Below are 18,363 nucleotides of genomic sequence, written 5' to 3' on the forward strand. Positions count from 1 at the left end.
TCCGCAATAAACGTCTCGTTGTTTAATACACATTCTTTATTGTGAAGCGTGAATTATCTTCGTTAACCTAATGACGTCGACGAGTGATTATTTCGCTTCTAACGCGTATACATAGCGATCGATTAATTGCTGCTCCGCGGGCTTTAATCTCGTCTCTTCTTTTAGTACAACGAAAATAAAAAAAACTTAGTCCTCGGGGCGTCGTCAACGTCGGGACGAAGGATGTTCTCTTCGATCACCGCCTTCGTCGTGTCGATCTTCGGCGCCCCGAAGATGAAATCAGTTCGCTTGTCGCGCGCAAATCCTTCGCATCGCCCTGGGTTATGTGCTTCTTTGGTGTGCTTTCCGTTTAGCGACGACTAGCGATTTGGAATCGCGACAATTGCATAATGTGATTATCGGAGCAACTCGGAGCTCGCTTCGAGGCAAAGGTCCAACTTCTTGGCGCGTTAATTCCGGGATTGAACGCAACTTATGCAGAAGAGACCCGATTCGCCGCTATTCCAGCATTCCGAAATTGCGAATATATCTCTTGTGCGAAATAAACATTTAAACGAAATAAACATTTGGTTCCTAACCATATAAGATTCATTAATTGGACTTTTATAAATCGATTTTCTTTTTGTGACACATATTTTATAAAATTTTAAATAGAAAAAATATTAGAAATTAATCTGTTTTATTTGATTTTTCTTATGATATTTCGGGTTTATTTCGTTCTTATTTGATGCATTTTTTTAATCTGGCATAACGTGAGACTCGAAGAATAAATAATTGATTACTTATAAAAGAGAGAATTTTCCAGACATTATTATTACGTGAATTTGCGCGAGACAGAATAATACATAATTTGTTTTATACACAAATACTTGACAATGTATACTTTTCCCATCTCAAAATAGTAAAATTGTTTTAATTTGCATATCTTGAGGAAATATACACATTTTATTATTCGCAGACACGAAAAAAAGCCACAAAATTGCATAAAAATTCTAACTTATGTATACTCTATGTATAAAACGCACTTTGCGCACAGTAGCGATTACGCGATGTGGTTTACCGCTTGTACTTCGAAACTACCAAAATGAAGCCAACCAAGCCGAATCTCCTAACTCACTTGATACATTGTAGTGCCTCGTGGTCTGTCCGCTTATCGCGGTACCGGTTTATACCAACGCAGAAATGAGTGTGCGCGTGTATGACCTTATACACGCGCTCTCCCGTACACATACACAGACATACAGACACACACACACACACACACATACACAACACACACACACACACACACACACATATATATATATATATATATTAGTAGCGAGCAACAAAAAAAAGACACTACTAAAAATGAACAAAGTACTATTTCATATTTCAGATAATAAATATATACTGGCTGTCCTCGTTCTACACTCGAGAAATGGGGCTGTAGTTTCAGCAACTGAAAACGGGAGCACGTAGCAGCGCAAGTTGAGCTAAATCTTTTTAAAAAAAAGAAAAAAAAACGAATTCACAAGTTCTAAATTATTGCGAGCAGTTTAACGTGCTCGAGTCAGATTTATTTCAACGAAAATATAATCTCTTGTTTAGACATTTGATGAAGTGATTTTACCGTGAGTAAATGCTGTATTGACGCGAGAACTATTAAACCTATTAAAAGTTTCGACATTGATGAGAAAATCTATGAAAATTCTGAATCATAACCGAATTTCAGTTGCTTCGAACTACGTTCGTTTTCTACGAGTGTGGAAAATTTAGTTCATTGATCTCCTGCCTGACTTTTGAGCCTGGGCTGCCCCGAGCGTCACGTAGTGTTAGAGAGAACGTGAATGAGGAGCGTCTCTTTTATTGCTTTCTGCTCTCAGGGAAAAAAAATAATATTTTGTTCAATATATTAAACACGCACGACCGTCCCGTTTAGACCGTTTCTTAGACGCTCTAGCTGCTATGCCGCGGTTGCTGACAATGAGATGGGCTGCCGCCTGCAAACCACTTACGATTATTATTATTACTCTATGTCCCGCCACCCGAGAAAAAATACCCGCCCCCTTCTTTGCCCAACACTTCCGCCATCTCTCTGTCTGAACACCGCACGTATCACACGTTCGTGAATGAACACGCGAGAATGAACAATTCGATCGAACTCCCTCGATCGTGATATCCGTTTCAAGTTCCTTCCAGCAGCTCTTTCAGTATTCAAGGCATCCCCCTCACAATCCCAGAAGCTAAAAAAAATGTTTAAAAAATCAATTTCGCCCGGAATCGACAACCGCAATGACAATGACAGCAATTCAGTGTAAAGTAACGATGTCGTTCGACGAACGTTCGACAAGACGACGCGTTACTCTCGACAATGGAGAGACGTTTATAATATAGGGCGAGAAAAAGGGCTGTGTAAAGCGAGCCAGATTTCCCTGAGATACGTACACGTATAGCCACAACAAGCCAAATTGGAATACGACGTGACGATCGGCAAAAATAACACAAAGAACAAAAGAGAACGAGAGTGAGAGAAAGAGAGAAAGCACATAGCAAACTGCAATAAAAAAAGCAACGTGATGTACAGTAAAACGAAAGACAATAGTAGTAAGGTAATTTCACATACTGCTACGTGGCTGTGATGTGTATGTAAATATTACGTAAGAGCATATAATGTGCCTGATGTAACGAGACAAGTATGAATGATTCTTCCAGCTTGGAAGGCAACGTGGCCTGAGACGACGAGTCCTGTTGATTTGGTTCCGTGCAGGGTGCGAGCTCTCCTCGACTTTGTCAATTTGTGCCTCGCCTCTGGCTCACGAATAATAAACGCGCGCGACGTTCCCGGACGTAACCCTCTCTCCCCGTTGGGAGAATGACAATCCATTTCCCGATTCATCCGAAGACTCGAGAAAAAAATCGCCGAACGCCAATACTCGCTTACGCGTATCAAAAATACAGAGCGTTTCCACGATGGATCTTGATTCTTCTGATAGACACGTCGTCGCGCGCGTCACGCAAAATACAATCTTTTGGAAAGTACTTAAAAATAAATTTAAGTTTCAACGTGCGCGTGAGTCAGAGGTGAAGGGAGATTCGATGCATTTTATTCCTGTTAATTACCACTTATTATCTAGATCTATGTGTATAATCTATTTATCTCACACACACGATAGGTCATTACACGGTTAATTAGAGATTGGCGGGTAATCACAGCGACCAAGGCCGGATGGTTTTGTTGATTGCAGGTCCGCCCGTGGAGGTCGGCGTCACCATGTATGTCCTCAGCATCAGCTCCGTGTCCGAGGTGTTGATGGTACAGTTTGCATTCAAACTCATACAAAACTCTTGACATCGACAGTCGTTCGTTCGTTCGTTCATTTATTTCGTCTAGTTTTTCGCGAACGATCCCTCCTATCCCATCCACAACATGTCCCTTGTATATTGAAACGCGACAACGAGAACATTAATTCCCTCACGCGACACAACCCTCTTTCGCATCTCGCGATGGCACGATCGACCGTAATGCCAAAATTGTGTCGATACCGTTTTAAAGACAGTTTTGACCCCAGCGTTTAATTGAATCGATCATCACGTGTCGAACGTGCCTATCATGGAACCGATGCCACATCATTGATCGAATTAGCTTACCAGTCGCGCCACTTGCTTCCGATTGCATTTCATAGTATCATCTGTTTCGGTTTGTTTCTTTTTAACTTTGTGCGCGCGTTCTGCGACGGATATTTGTCGCAGAACAATAAAATATCCATGTCAATCAAAAACGGATCATTGAAGTTTTGTTGTCAGATTCCTGTACGATTGACAGTTTCATAATAAAAGTATCACGCGTTCATGAAATCACATATTGAAGTCATCACAACAAGACACATTAATAAAAAAAAAAGTTTATGATTTTTTACACATCAATTCTCGCGCATTTATAATATAAAAAAAAATCTTCTATAATATATAGCGATGTAAACGTATATAATGGTGTGTCTTCACGCGTACACGGAGAGAATTTTCTCTTAGAATTTACCCTGCAAATCATGGTAATCATGGGACAACATGGTATGGAAAGAATTTTATGAGAATTTCTCTGATTAATATTTATCACAATAAAATATGTAGATATTATTATGTTTATTGTGATATATATTAATCAGAGAAATTTTCATAAAATTCTTTCCATACCATATTGTCCCACGATTACCATGATTTGCAGGGTAAATTCTAAGAGAAAATTCCCTCTGTGTACGTATATGTTCACATCTGCTTAAATCTCGAGTCCTCGATATCTGGTCACGGAAAATTGCACCAGGGGAAATAGATGCAACGCAAATACCAATGTTTATGTCGGCAGCAAGAGGCGTATCGACACATAGCCACGGAGCATAGATTTACACGTAACATATATATACATATATATCCTACAAACATACATACATACATACATACTCCTCATACGTACGTATAGACGCTGATACACACAAAAACGACAACAGTACACACTGATGGCCTACTAACCTACGTTTTTATAGCTCGTCACAGCTGTTTGGTTGGCTGAACTGTTACAAGGGAACCTTGCTACGTTCCACAGTCTTCGCAAGATATATTCTTGTCCACTTCGTTTATGGTTTATGGTTGAGTCGTTTGATTCGATTTGCGATGTTCTTGTTGCATGGCCCTACCCGCGGTGCTCGAACCGACGATAAAAGACCGACGGTTTCGCGTACAAAAATCCAAGTGGAAAAATTCCGAGAGAGACTCGGTGGACGCCACCGTCAACGGGCGAGATGGCCCTTTAATCCCCCCAGGGGACCATTAAATCCCGCTCGCAATATCGCGCGGCTGCGGACCGTTTCCCGACGTTCAAAGCGGTCGTAAATAAGTCAAAAATCCGTGCTCGACTTACCATCTTTCCGGAAAATCCACGAGGCGGAAATCCCATCGGACGTCTCTGAAAGTAATGTGCATATTGTTGAAAATCAATTCGAGTGAAACAAGTATATGATAGAAAAATATCAAGAAAATATCAAAGTAAAATATCATATAATAATTTTATGATTTTAACATGATTAATTGGCATGGCAATTATTAAGTCTCGGACCGAGCACCGTAGGCCGCACATATGTTGAGATACGTATGCGGGCGATCGTACACTTTTATGTATTCTTTATATCTGTATATATATTATACTACTATATATACTATATATACAATACGTAAAAGAATACGTATGCGTATCCTACGTTATCGTACACGTATATATATATTCGTATTTGTTTCTCAATATCTAAGGTATATAGCGGCACCGTACAACATATTGTATATTACGCATAATCCTGTAGTAATCGAAGGTATATTCGTTCCGGTGTCGACACTCAGTTTCAAACTGGCACAAAACTGGATCCACCCTTTATCGACTATAACTCCCGAAGTATACGCTTCAGAGATTGTGGTAATAATTATACCAGAAATTACCGCCGATAGGAATCTCTAGCATTCTGACGTAACCGATAGTAGCATACGATCCGTTGATTGCAGAAAGAAAGAAAGAATACATATATATCCACAATCCGTAGGTAAAAAAAAAAAGGTTTAACGCTACTCGTCGATTCTGTGATCTTTCCTCCGGTACGATAAAACTTTCAGAGCCTCGGCTCGCGTGCAATGAATTTGAAAGCGGTTGTAATGTTGACTTGCCACAGGCCGGAACATCAACTGTGAGCTACTCTGTGAGATCGACTCTCTTCCTACATATTTGACGCGTAATCGTGCGAGGGGTATAAAAGGGCATGTCGTTTGCCGCCCTCCCTCTCAACTTCCCCCTGAGATCCAGAGTACAAGTTTGAAGCTGAATGTACGAGGCTGGACCCCAGGTGTTGAGCCCTGTGCGGAAACCAAATCAAGTCGACACTGTCACCTGGGACGTGACGCGCAAATTTTTACATCCGCTGGCGAGTCTCCATTCTATACATGTTCCCCTATTTCACTTTCACCGATTTCCGTGAACCTATTTGCTTCCGAAAAAAAAAAAAAAAAAAGAAAGGCGACTTTCAATGTCCATCCCTCCCTCGAGGGCCACTCTTCGGACTCTCCGGCCGACATATCCGCGTACAACGAGACAATTTTTCTAACAATTTGTCTTCCCTTTCTCTTCTCGTCTCCACTTTCGAGAAAAATCAACGAGCAAAGAGAATAATACGGTGAAAGCGCCTTTATGCGCTCGCTGATCGTAATCTTCCAGGCCGGACGGGACCGAGAAAATAAAGAATAAAACCAGGGGTGAAAAGAGAAAGAGAAGAAAAGAGCAGAAGAAGAGTATCGACAGAAACTACCCCGCGGCTCTCGAAGAACCTCGTCCTATCCTTCCTCCCTCAGCCAGCCAATGATTGCATACCGAACAAAGAGTATAGCTCGTACGACGTTGCGACTACATCGAGACTATACCGATATACATATATAATTGTATTTGCATATTATATATCTCGTATATACATATATATATATTTATGCTATATATCGTAAATATATACTGACACCTATATAAGCTGTGTCATTGTCAGTGTGTGCAGTGCGCTTCTGGTTGCTATGAATCACGTCTCTCACGCTGTAAATTGTACATATTATATACGATTCTACGAGCGCGCGAGCGCGTGTATACGTGTACGCGCGCGCGTGCCGCGATATGTGTGTACGCTCATTCGTGTGTGTGCGTGTGTAATGTATGTTGTGCGCGTGTAAGCTTGCGTTTATACTGTGTGTCCTTCTCGATGTGCGCATATTGTATGCGTGACGCGTATAGCACAATTCATATATATACATATATATATATTTTTATATATATAAATATATATGTACATATGCTTGTGCGCGTACACATCACGGTAATCGCGCTCGTCGAGGCACGATGGACTCCAAACGAAATGGAGCGGTCCTCCTCGAATGAGCCCCTCGCGCTTCCATCACTTGCCATACAGCATCGTACTGCGCTGCTTTCTCTATTTTTTCTCTTTTTTCTTTGATTGGCCTACGAACTTTTGCCTGAACGCTTCTACAAAGCTTTCCTCTTGCTTTCTATTGTTTACGCTTCGATTTGAGCATAATAAAGATGCTTGCGCGCACCTATTCCTCTCGAATCGTTTCACCGGCGCATAATTGTTCAAATTGTTGAATTCACACTCAAATACATCGTGCAAGATTTGCGTCCGGTTGAAATTAAACAGGAAATATTCAATTATTCAATTAGAAAACAATAGCACAGACGATACGTATGTAAAAAATACCTCGTTATTTTCTTATGGAATATTCCGATTGCATGTTTTCGAAATAAATAGTCCAGTAGTTTTTATAGAAAGAAAAAGAGAAAAATACGTAATGTATTTTTCATATATAATTATTTCATATAACACAATTCATATATACATATAATATATATGACATAATATAACTTACAATTAGTTCTTTATAAAATGATAAAACAAATGCTTAATTGTAGAAAGCATACAAAGTAAGGCATGCATGCCATAAAGAATCCCTTGTATGTAAGTTCTTTTAAAATTAACAAACTTGTATTTAAAATTATTTTGAAGAATGTACAACAGATATACATAAACAGTATGCAATAGAGATAATTTAGATCATAAAATGCTTTATACTGCATATCTCAGAATACGTAAGCATGCACATATGAGAAAATATTGCCATATTTAGAAATATTCTCATATTTAGAAATATTCTCTCTCTCATATTTAAAAATATGACTCTAGAAATATGCAAGAATACAAAATTTGCTTACTAGAATTTAAGATAAATTAATTTTATACCTTTGTTAGTAAATGAATTTATGTTCAATTTCTCTAAATAAGAGTCGCAAATTTCTAACAAGTTTGGAATGAAACATTTCTCAACTATATTAAGGTTATTCATAAATATTCTTATTTATTTTTAATTAACATAAAGAAACGAGTTTACTAGATACAGCATAATCACGACATGATTACAAATTGGGAATTACGCATAAAAAGAAAAAAAAGCAATAGCTATGATAAATTTTAAAAAAGCAGAGAAAAGTCAGAAATTAGAGAAGAAATTCTCTCGCGAATATTCGCGTGGGAATAGTTGACAGTGATCAGTTAATAACACCCGAGAATTTATTAGCGCAGCAATTACACGTCACGGCGTAACCGCAGTGCGCCTGGAGAGCCGCCAGAAACACGAACGATGAGAACTTCCGGTCCATACGGCATATCAACGGGATACTAAAATCTTTCATATATCTGTCGACATATTCGCATATTTAAATCACAAGATTAATTACTTATCGTATATTCAGTCGTGATATTTTAAAGCTTCAAATATTATATATATATAGTGTCATTATTATTAATTGTAAAAATACAATTAAATATATAGATTGTCATATATTAATGTAGTATAACAAAATCGTGTAATCTTTCGATTCTGCACTTGCCGCTTTAATTAATCAAGCGAAAATAATGGTAAAATTGACGTAAATCGAAAAATGTAGAAATGATATAAACAGTAGGCAAATGCGCATTAAATTCTTCATAGCAACGCGATGTGAATAGGAAGAAAAGTCTTTACTTTGAAAAGTCTTTATGTGTGCGTGCGCACGTCAAAGAGGATGGCAAACTTTACCCCCGGTCGGACTCTCCCTCTTGTCACGGATGGCCATGACATCTTATTGAAGTTGCAAAATTCCGAACTTTATTCTCTCAAAGTTCTTTAAATTTTCTCAGAATTTTATGCTCGTTGATAATTGCAAAAATTTTGAAAAAAAATTCGCTCAAACTTATGGTGATTACCGACGTTGCTACTGACGAGATAATTGAGCCCGTAGTGGAAAAATGTGTGAAAAAAGTGAGCAAGGGAGAAATTAATAAATAACAATAGAATTGAGAACTTAATTGTAACTTTAGATTAAATGTAAAAACGATTCAATCTCAAATATATCTTCCAAAACAATTTTAGCATATACATTTTATCGTAGCAATTTTACAATATAAAAGACTAATTTCAAAGATAATGATCAATTTTTATTGTTGTACTGTCGTCTCCTCGCTGAAATATATCGTTAAGAACAAGAAAACTAATTGCAAAGGAAAAGAAACTTTTTGCAAGTACTAAATTAATTTTTGCATTACTTTTTTATGAATGCAAACACGTGGAGATAATGATCGAAATATTTTTAGAGATGCTATATAACATCATCCTCACACAGCGCGTGGTGCATGAATTTTGTAACAGTCTCGTAGCATGTCTGCACGTAGTGGTTTCGTCACAAATATCCGTATTTAGATGTATGTACGATACGTATATGTAGTCACCATACATACACAGTCCCTACACCTTATCTCGTCGCGTGTATACATGAATTATATTTCGCGTCGCGAGATTCTTGTCCTATGATCGACCCTAACGTCGACAGGAATCTCGATGCTCACGAGGCGTGTAAGTCACGCGTAAGATTTCCAGTCGTAATCGCGCCTAGCATCGTATAATTATAAACAATTAACTTGCCGTCCTGTAACTGTGCACTATTATAACAGTGCACGTCGTATTTAGATTTTTAATGTGCCTCTGCAATATAAATTTAATTGAAAAAATTACGATAGTGTAATAAATATAACACAGAAAGAGAGAAAGAGAGAGAAGAAGAAGAATATTTTATAATAATATATATAATAATTATCAAAGTAAAAATTATTATACAAAATAAAATTCAACAAATATTACAAATTCATTAAAAACTAATATTCTCGTACATTCTAATTGTTACAAAATATAACATTACATCTTGATGTTATTAAGTAATATAAATCACAAACGAAAAATCTTATAGAAATTTTGTTACTTTATATGCCTTACGTTTCTAAAGAATTTCTTCTATCAAGAATTTCAATTATGTCGTCTCTAATCAATTATAATTCAATGATTATTAAATTCTGTTATAGTTTAATCCGATAATACAGTAAGACAACGAAACCTTGCTTATATCAAGCAAGTTTTGGACATATTTCTTTTAGGATTTCTTGTTGTAATAGCGAGACGCGATTAAGGAACTTCCACCTGGGATAATAAATCTACTCGTCTATTTCACTCAAACGCATTCAAAAGCTCTCTCTCTTTGTCTCTTGATTCTTGGCTTAATATTCAAACTTTCTTAGGTACACGAATAAACATTTTGGTAAAATCGGCAGTGGAGTAATTTAGAAAGCTCATGAACGAACTAACATTGCCAGTGAGTTTATATGGGCGCTATAACGTATTAAATGCACAACGAAGTAGTATATTAAAAAATTATTTTAAGATCTTCAGCTTTCTATATAGAAGTAATTTTTCGATACAGAAGCATTTTCTTATAACTTGACATTATTTTTATTATCCATAAAGTTCGAGAGTTTGTGTCTTTTAATATCACATATTTTATAGAGTCTCTGTAATATATTATAAATTCTATACATATATAAAATTTTATAGCCAGCAAAATAATTGTAAATTATTATAAAATTTTTAACTTAAATTTATTTAATAGTTCATTATATATATATATATATATATATATATATATATAATTAATTGATTATTATGCATAATTACCAATACAAATAGTACGTATAAACTTCATCAAAATAATTATCTTTGCAGGTAATTTTACATAAATAAAATTTATAAAATTTATATAACTAATTTTCTTTATTTATTTAATTATAATATAAAATATATTAAATTTACCAAAATTATTGGTGCGTATTTTTCGGTAATTATGCTTAATTACAAATTAATCAAATTTACGGTAAGATATATACCTAACTTTTATCTACAAAACATTAATCAATTCTTTTTTTATATTATTGCATATTCTTTTGATGATTGCATATTTCTTTAACTTGTCATACGTGTTATTGTCATACATTGCAAATTGGTCGATAATAAAACTAAATTTAATAAAGAGATATTTATACCGCTTTTGCGTTTAATATACCGCTGCGAAAATTTAATAATGAAACCGACTCACGGTCATCAGTCACGTTTATTCGAAATCGGTCTTGCTTGAGCTGCTCTACACGTCGCTCAGATTCACTCTATCGTGCTACGATAAACACTCTTGCGCGTGTGAGATCGAATGATGGAGCGCTTTACAAAGCTCTCGAAGTTGCCCTCGCAACTTGGACTTTATATAACCGCTCCGAGCCGAATTAACCCTCGCCTCATTTCACAGCGTGGGGTCAAGTGTTGTAGAAAACCGGAGGAGGTCTGCATAGTAAAGGGTCACGTAAGCGTTAAGTGGCTGATTTCACGTGTTACGATAATCGCGACGAGCCACCTCGATAAGTCTTCGAAGAGTACCTGTCGACGTTCACGATCCCGAATGTATTTTCCTTACACCCGTAACTATCCGCACATGTATCTCTTACGATCGACATTTCTTACGTTCAAACGACGACCGCATCGCCGTGACTTCGCGTTATCGCGTTACACTACAATCTTGTTATTTATCTCGCGCAATTCTGTGCGATCGTGAACCCTGAATTCTCTCACGTATAAAAACGCGAATGCTTTTCCAATTTCTTGAGATTTTCCGCGGCCCGACACACATGGGAAGAACGAGGACTAACGTAGCATTTCAAATTAGCCTTCAAATGCTTTATTTTAAAAAATCTATGAAATAATTTTAATATATTCAACGACCAATGCACAAAATATCTGTCTTAAAACACTTTACGTATTTATATTGAACTGTCAAAATTTAATAATTTCTATGTTATTTTTCTTTTCAAGACAAAATGTATCTAAAACAAATATTTTGCAATTAAAATTGGCGATAAATCGACAAGTGATTTTTATCAGTTTCAGAAATATAAAATTCAATAAAAAAACATCATACACACAAAGTATATGCAAGGCACAGAAAGGCTTACTTAAATCCTCGAATTTCTCTAGTGTATTTGTGAACACAAATGACTTCCAGTCTAATAAGTCACCTGTGTCGTACCAGGACTTTACGTTGGATTTTTACTTCCGACAATTCTGGACGGATCCACGACTCGCGTTCAAGCAAAGAACGGGCGTGGAGACACTCAGCGTCGGCTCGGAATTCATCAAGAACATTTGGGTACCCGACACCTTCTTTGTCAACGAGAAGCAGTCATACTTTCACATCGCTACCACCAGCAACGAGTTCATTCGCATTCACCACTCGGGAAGCATAACGCGTAGCATACGGTGAGTATAAAACATTTATATTCCTATATACATATAAGCTTCCACAGTTATATATACAATATATATAGAAAAAATATATATTATATATATATATATATATATATATATATATATATATATATACGTCCGATTTACACAAGAAATATTTTTAAATATTTTTAGATTTTTTGCGTAATAAATCCGCATTCGAAAATCACTCTTAATCCCATTCTTTTTCTCTATCTCAATAGCTATGTTTATTTTACATTGCAATTGAAAAAAGATATTTATGTATGTGTATAAACATATATCTCCTCTTTCTGTATTGAATTAAGCAGGAATAATTCCGAATTGTTACTTTCACCGTCCGGGGAATACATTCACGGTATTTTCTGACGTGGCTGCAAATCGAGTACATTGTCCTCCATCACTATAAAACGTTCGTGGCACTTCTGGGACCAATTGTGCCCGGCACGACAAATTTGTTCCCTGTAACAACTTCCGCCCCTTCTTGCTTGACGCAGCTCGTATCATTCCTCCCTATCTGACCCCTTCTCGGCCGAAAGTGTTCCGGTATTAACGCGCCCGCTATATTCAGACGATCCATGCATACCTAACTTGCGCTCCCTCGCGCAATATCGTTCCATTATATTACATCCTCGACTTCCGAATCGGAACTGCCGAATCGAGCCGCTCGCTGCCAAGAATGGAGGAAGAATATCGATGAAGCAGCGCGCGCTCGTTTGCGTGAATAAATTCTTCCCATGATATAGAGTACGGGAATCATCAATCAATGTCGTCTCTACGTACGAATCATGCGAAATACGGTACGTCTATGTAACGTTTCGTACGTTTCATCGAAAACGAGAATAGACACGTATTAACGATACCGCATGTCGAATCAATACAGATTGGTTCTTACACGTTAATCCCGCCGTGAATCAAACCTAATGGAGTCGACTACGAATTAATTTATACATACACACATTTACATGCAACACACACATACATACATCAGCCTTACTCGGGCGCAAGTGGATTGGCTATAAATTTCCGTATTCGTATAAGATCTGCAAAACACTTCGTCTTGAAAAGCGATCGTTAAACGGATTTTAATTGAATGTGTTTCAGCTTAACAATTACAGCGTCGTGTCCCATGAATTTGCAATATTTCCCGATGGACCGGCAATTGTGCCATATCGAGATCGAGAGCTGTAAGTACGCAACATACATGCCCGAATGTATATATTAAATATACATTTTTTATACGTATTATATATAGGTGCATACAAGTGAACAAAATACGATTTCACACAGAGTTCGACATTCTCTCGCCTACTCTTACTTACTTCTACTCGACATACTAACACGTACATACATACACGGAGAGAATTTTCTCTTAAAATTTACCCTGAAAATCATGGTAATCGTGGGACAATATGGTATGGAAAGAATTTTATGAGAATTTCTGATTAATATTTACCATAATAAGAATAATAATATCTATCACAATAAAATATAAAACATGTTTGATTAATTTTACTAAACTGCGTGGTAAAATTATTCAAACGTTTTATATTTTAACGTGTAGATATTAACGTGTTTTATATTTTAACGTGTAGATATTATTATGTTTATTGTGGTAAATATTAATCAGAGAAATTCTCATAAAATTCTTTCCATACCATATTGTCCAACGATTACCATGATTTTCAGGGTAAATTCTAAGAGAAAATTCTCTCTGTGTACTTACGCACATTATAATGGAAGTCGGAGAGACTTTCTCATACGTTTCTCGATATTACTTCTCAAAATGACAATCGACTCGCCGTATCTTTTTGGCGTCAATCGTATACGTACTCGATGTAATTAAAAAAAATTATCAAAATTTTTTCTAACGAATATAAAACCAATTGCAACTTATGAAGTAAATATAATGATAAGATATATCTCGATAATAAATCTACTGTCGTATAAAATAGTTTTAAAAAATAACAACTATTTATTTAATAGAGATAAAAATGAACTCTTCAAGAAACGCGGTAATCATCAATTACGAACAATATCTTTAAAAAATGCCGCGGTGTTGCATTCACCCTAATATCATTTGATTGGCCATAATTCTCAACGAAATAGATCGTAAAATATAAACGATCAATTCCGGCATATGAACTCGTGCGTATAATTCGAGAATAACGTCGAAAGAGATACGCAGAAATTATCCTTATCGAAAGTCGATTGTCGCTGATTCAACGCGATTCAACTGTACATCGCCTTGAACCTTTTTTTCAGATAAAACACAGAAAGATGCTTCTACCGTATATATTTTCGTCGAGCATAAAAAAAAGAAAAAAAAATTATATCCCCCTCTATCACACGCTCACACAGAGAATACTGTCAATTTCCATAACCCGTCAATCTCCACTTTTCCTTTCTTTCTTTTCCCTCCTCTCACCCTCAACTACCAACGATGTCTGCCCTCCTCTCTCTCACCCTTTTCCCGACATCAGGTTTTACTTCCTTCTTTCTTCTCTATCTCCCCTCTCTATCTGTTTATCTGTCTGTCTGTCTGTCTGTCCGTCACTCGCCACTTCACACGCTCACTCACACGATCAGTCAGCCATACAGTGAGAATCACTCCCATTCACCTCGTTCACTCACTCGCTCACTCACCCGCTCTCGCTCACACACTGGTTGGGTTTCTATTTTTTTTATTCCATACACGATTGTACGTGTGTAACAACATGGACTTGCAAAGTCGGGCATTTATTGTTGTCCTGTTCTTTTTAATTTTTTCTCTCGCGAAACAAAAGTCGATCAACGAAAAAAGGTGTACGTGACATTTCAAATATTAACGTAGAGAAAAAAATAACGTGTGTATAAAATTTTATTTTATTTTTTTTTTTGTTCCATTGTTATGGTTTTTTGACAATGAAAACCCGATTTTGCAATTGCACAGTGTGCAGTCAGTAAGCACCTTAAGAAGGAGCTTTGACGCGCCGTTATAACAACGGCTTCTATATCGATACATGCACTGTATACACACAAACTGAGTCATCGATAAGACACGTCTCGATTAATCGAGTTGTTATTAATCGAATTGCTATTGTTACAAATCATAGATTAACTAGGAGTTATAATACGCCGTGGGAACGGCCCAATGCGCAGAGACACATGCGAAAAGTCTATCACCAGTATATGTGTGCGTGTGTATGCGTGTATGTGTGCGTGCGTGAATGTGTCGATACGCTGTGATAGCGCTAACGTTTCACTGTCACAAGCTCGTGTTGTGATTATCGTCATTACTGCAAATTGCACGGTGTGTTTATGTACAAAAGCAAATAAAAATTTCAAACTCATTTTTTAAAAATTATTTCGTGATTAATTCATAATACGCTCACGTCGTGGAATAATTATCGTTATTCATTAGTATTGGCGTTAATAATTCGCGTTTACGGTAATACAAGTACTGCGCAAATTTCCTGAATAAATCAATACGATATGGTTGCTCCAAATCAGCGTTATGATAATAATTACATAATGAATAATTAAAAATGCGTTTTCGCGTGTAAACATGATTTTATACAAGAACGATTCGGGTTTGTAGAATATTCGTAGAAATGTGGATGCAACATTTTTGCAGGGCCATATCGAAAGCAGTTAACAAAAATGATTACAAGCTTTATTTGAACATCTTCGATCGTTCGACACAGAAACGCTCAATATTGCCGATTTATATAGGATGATGGAAAAAGTTTGGTTTTAACTTTACCCCCGCTAAAAGATCTATATTAAAACTCAGTCGGTCGTGGAATAGGGTCGAGGGGTCACCGGAAGTCCGGCGTACGAGATATCGCAGAGAGTCGACCAAGTTGGTCGATTAGTTTCGTTGAGTAGAAAGCTCGGACTCTCGCAAACGCCCTTCCGTCCTTAATTGGTCGGATTGCTCGAACGAAAGTTATTACGATCATTATAAGAGTTGTTACCATATATTCCCGCAATACGTATTAAAGGAATGTTCGCATAAGTTGCTAAACTTTCGACACGATTTAAAAACTTTCGTTTTAACTTTAACTTGAATTTCATGTCTCTGTCGCTTTCTGATTGAAGTTTTTTCCAATGAAAGATAAAAACTATTAAATACGGTTAAAGGATATCGATAAAGTCAATCATTGGGAGGATAAATATAACTTTTAGCGTTTCAAGTTATAGGATCAGTTTAATAATTTAATTTTATATTTTTTTTCTAGACTTTTTGTAAAGTACATTTGGCATTAATGTATTAATTTTGAAACAATGTGTAAAATTTTACTTGGATATCAGATTTGACATAAAGAGAAGGTAATAATATTACATTCTCCTACGTGATTTAATCCGTGATTGTCCCAAAAACTCTTCGTTTCTATTTATAATCGTAGATTTTGATGGACATTTTCGCGCAATTTCTGTCTGAACATATCGCGGCTGATGGGATCTATAAAAGAAGAAGGCGGGGATGCGCCAAATTTGTAAAACTCTGGAGAGTTTCTTGATTAGTTTCGCTGGATTGAAGTGCCGGATCACGAACGTCGTTTCGCTCTTAACTTAGCCATTAAGCGTGATATTATTACCCTTCTCCGCATCGATTTTGTATTACTGCAACGGCGAGAATGGTGCTAGTTCGTGAGTATTTTTGCAACCGACCGCAGTTTCTCACGTTCTCTTGATTACGTAAAAACAAATTTAAAAAAAAAAAAAAAAAAAAAAGAACATACAAAAGCGTCTTTATTTGTGCATTCCACGTGCACGATAAAATAAAACCTTTTATGCGCGAACGGTCGTTCCGTTTCGTCTTATGGACCTCGCTAAATTCATTTCAGGAGATGTATAATCGTACAGTATCGTGGATGAAAATAAACGTGCAACTTGCAGTAATCACGGATTGTAGCGAGCGAGTTCGATCGCGTATCATTCTTCATCGCTCGTCGACACGAAACGACTGCGACTTTCACGATAAAAGAGCGACAAAGTTCGAATTACTTTCCTGAGGTAGCTTCAACTACAAAAAAAAAAAGAAAAGAAGCGATATGTATCCAACGACCAATACGTTTACAGGACACGCTTTGTCACATCCTACGCAAAGACCGTATGCGAACGTATTATTTACGATAACACACACATTCTCCGAGAAAGGGTCTCCACTTTACTAAGTTACCGCTGACTGTGAGTCGTCACGTCGGTCTTACAATTAGCTGAATTCTCGCGTGATATCTCAATGGTCGCGCGGTCATTCGACTAATGAATACGACTAATGACCGCGTGCGCCTATTAAACTGAGTACAACACACGACGTGTTCCTTTTCCTGTCGTCGCCGAGCGGAAAATTCCTCGTGGATTACGTACAAGTGTGCGATTAATCGAAATTATCAGAATAAAATTATTTATTCAAACTGTATGAATCGAGCGAGGATTTTTTTCGCATTGGGAATGACAGGAAATGCCGAGTGAAGGTATCTAGACCGAGTACATGAGCTCTAATACATCTAGATACGAGAGAATAAAATTTATTCCGTTCTCACGAGATCTAGGATGGCTTCTTCCGAGAGGAACATGTACTCAGAGAGAAAGATTATGCTAAACTAGATACACCACGAGGCATACGCACAATTGTAAATATACAATATACAAGAGACGAGACTTCTCCACGTGCGCTGCTGCCAAAAATTGATCCCGAAATGGAAAAGAGCGCGACGAAAGTGTGCTGTTTGAACACTATTTCACAACTTTGCCACTCACCACTACCACTGACCACCGGCCATCACTCAACCATCACCTACCGACTCTCCTCTCCCCCCGACCTTGAAGGGCCTCCGACATATAGCACTGAGCCTCGTGTCCGGGGACGTAGTAAGGGCCGACGACGGCCAGCCCCGAAGGAGGCAAAACCCAGAAACGGCGTGTCAACAATGGTCCGACCGAATTAAAACGCATTGTGCATCTAGCCCAGCGCATGTAAGAACGAAACGACTGCAACATTATTATTATTATTATTACCCATGGCGTACCACGCCGTGGTCATGTTATCGGTATGCCTATGAATCTGCTTGCGATCTGATTCTGATCTCTACGATTCTCTTATTCCGGTAATACGTCTGTTCCTTCCTTCTTTATCTC

At 37.2% G+C, this 18,363-nt stretch overlaps 1 protein-coding gene across 14 annotated transcripts in view; it reads left to right on the forward strand.

Moving 5' to 3' along the window:
* Rdl (Resistant to dieldrin) overlaps positions 1-18,363 on the forward strand; it is an 82,433-nt gene that overhangs the window by 45,734 nt on the left and 18,336 nt on the right. For 5 of the 14 annotated variants that reach the window (XM_083032501.1, XM_083032502.1, XM_083032512.1 and 2 more), the window contains exons 4-5: positions 11,987-12,231; positions 13,342-13,424. In XM_083032501.1, coding sequence (XP_082888627.1) covers positions 11,987-12,231; positions 13,342-13,424 — 328 coding nt within the window. Of the gene's footprint in view, positions 1-3,227; positions 3,296-11,986; positions 12,232-13,341; positions 13,425-18,363 lie in introns of all 14 variants that reach the window. The other 9 variants (XM_083032503.1, XM_083032514.1, XM_083032507.1 and 6 more) reach the window with 2 other exon arrangements.

Source organism: Prenolepis imparis, unplaced genomic scaffold (assembly GCF_030444845.1).
Source record: "Prenolepis imparis isolate NDT839.2.m4 unplaced genomic scaffold, iyPreImpa1.0 SCAF_2, whole genome shotgun sequence".
In the NCBI taxonomy this organism is placed as follows: domain Eukaryota; kingdom Metazoa; phylum Arthropoda; class Insecta; order Hymenoptera; family Formicidae; genus Prenolepis; species Prenolepis imparis.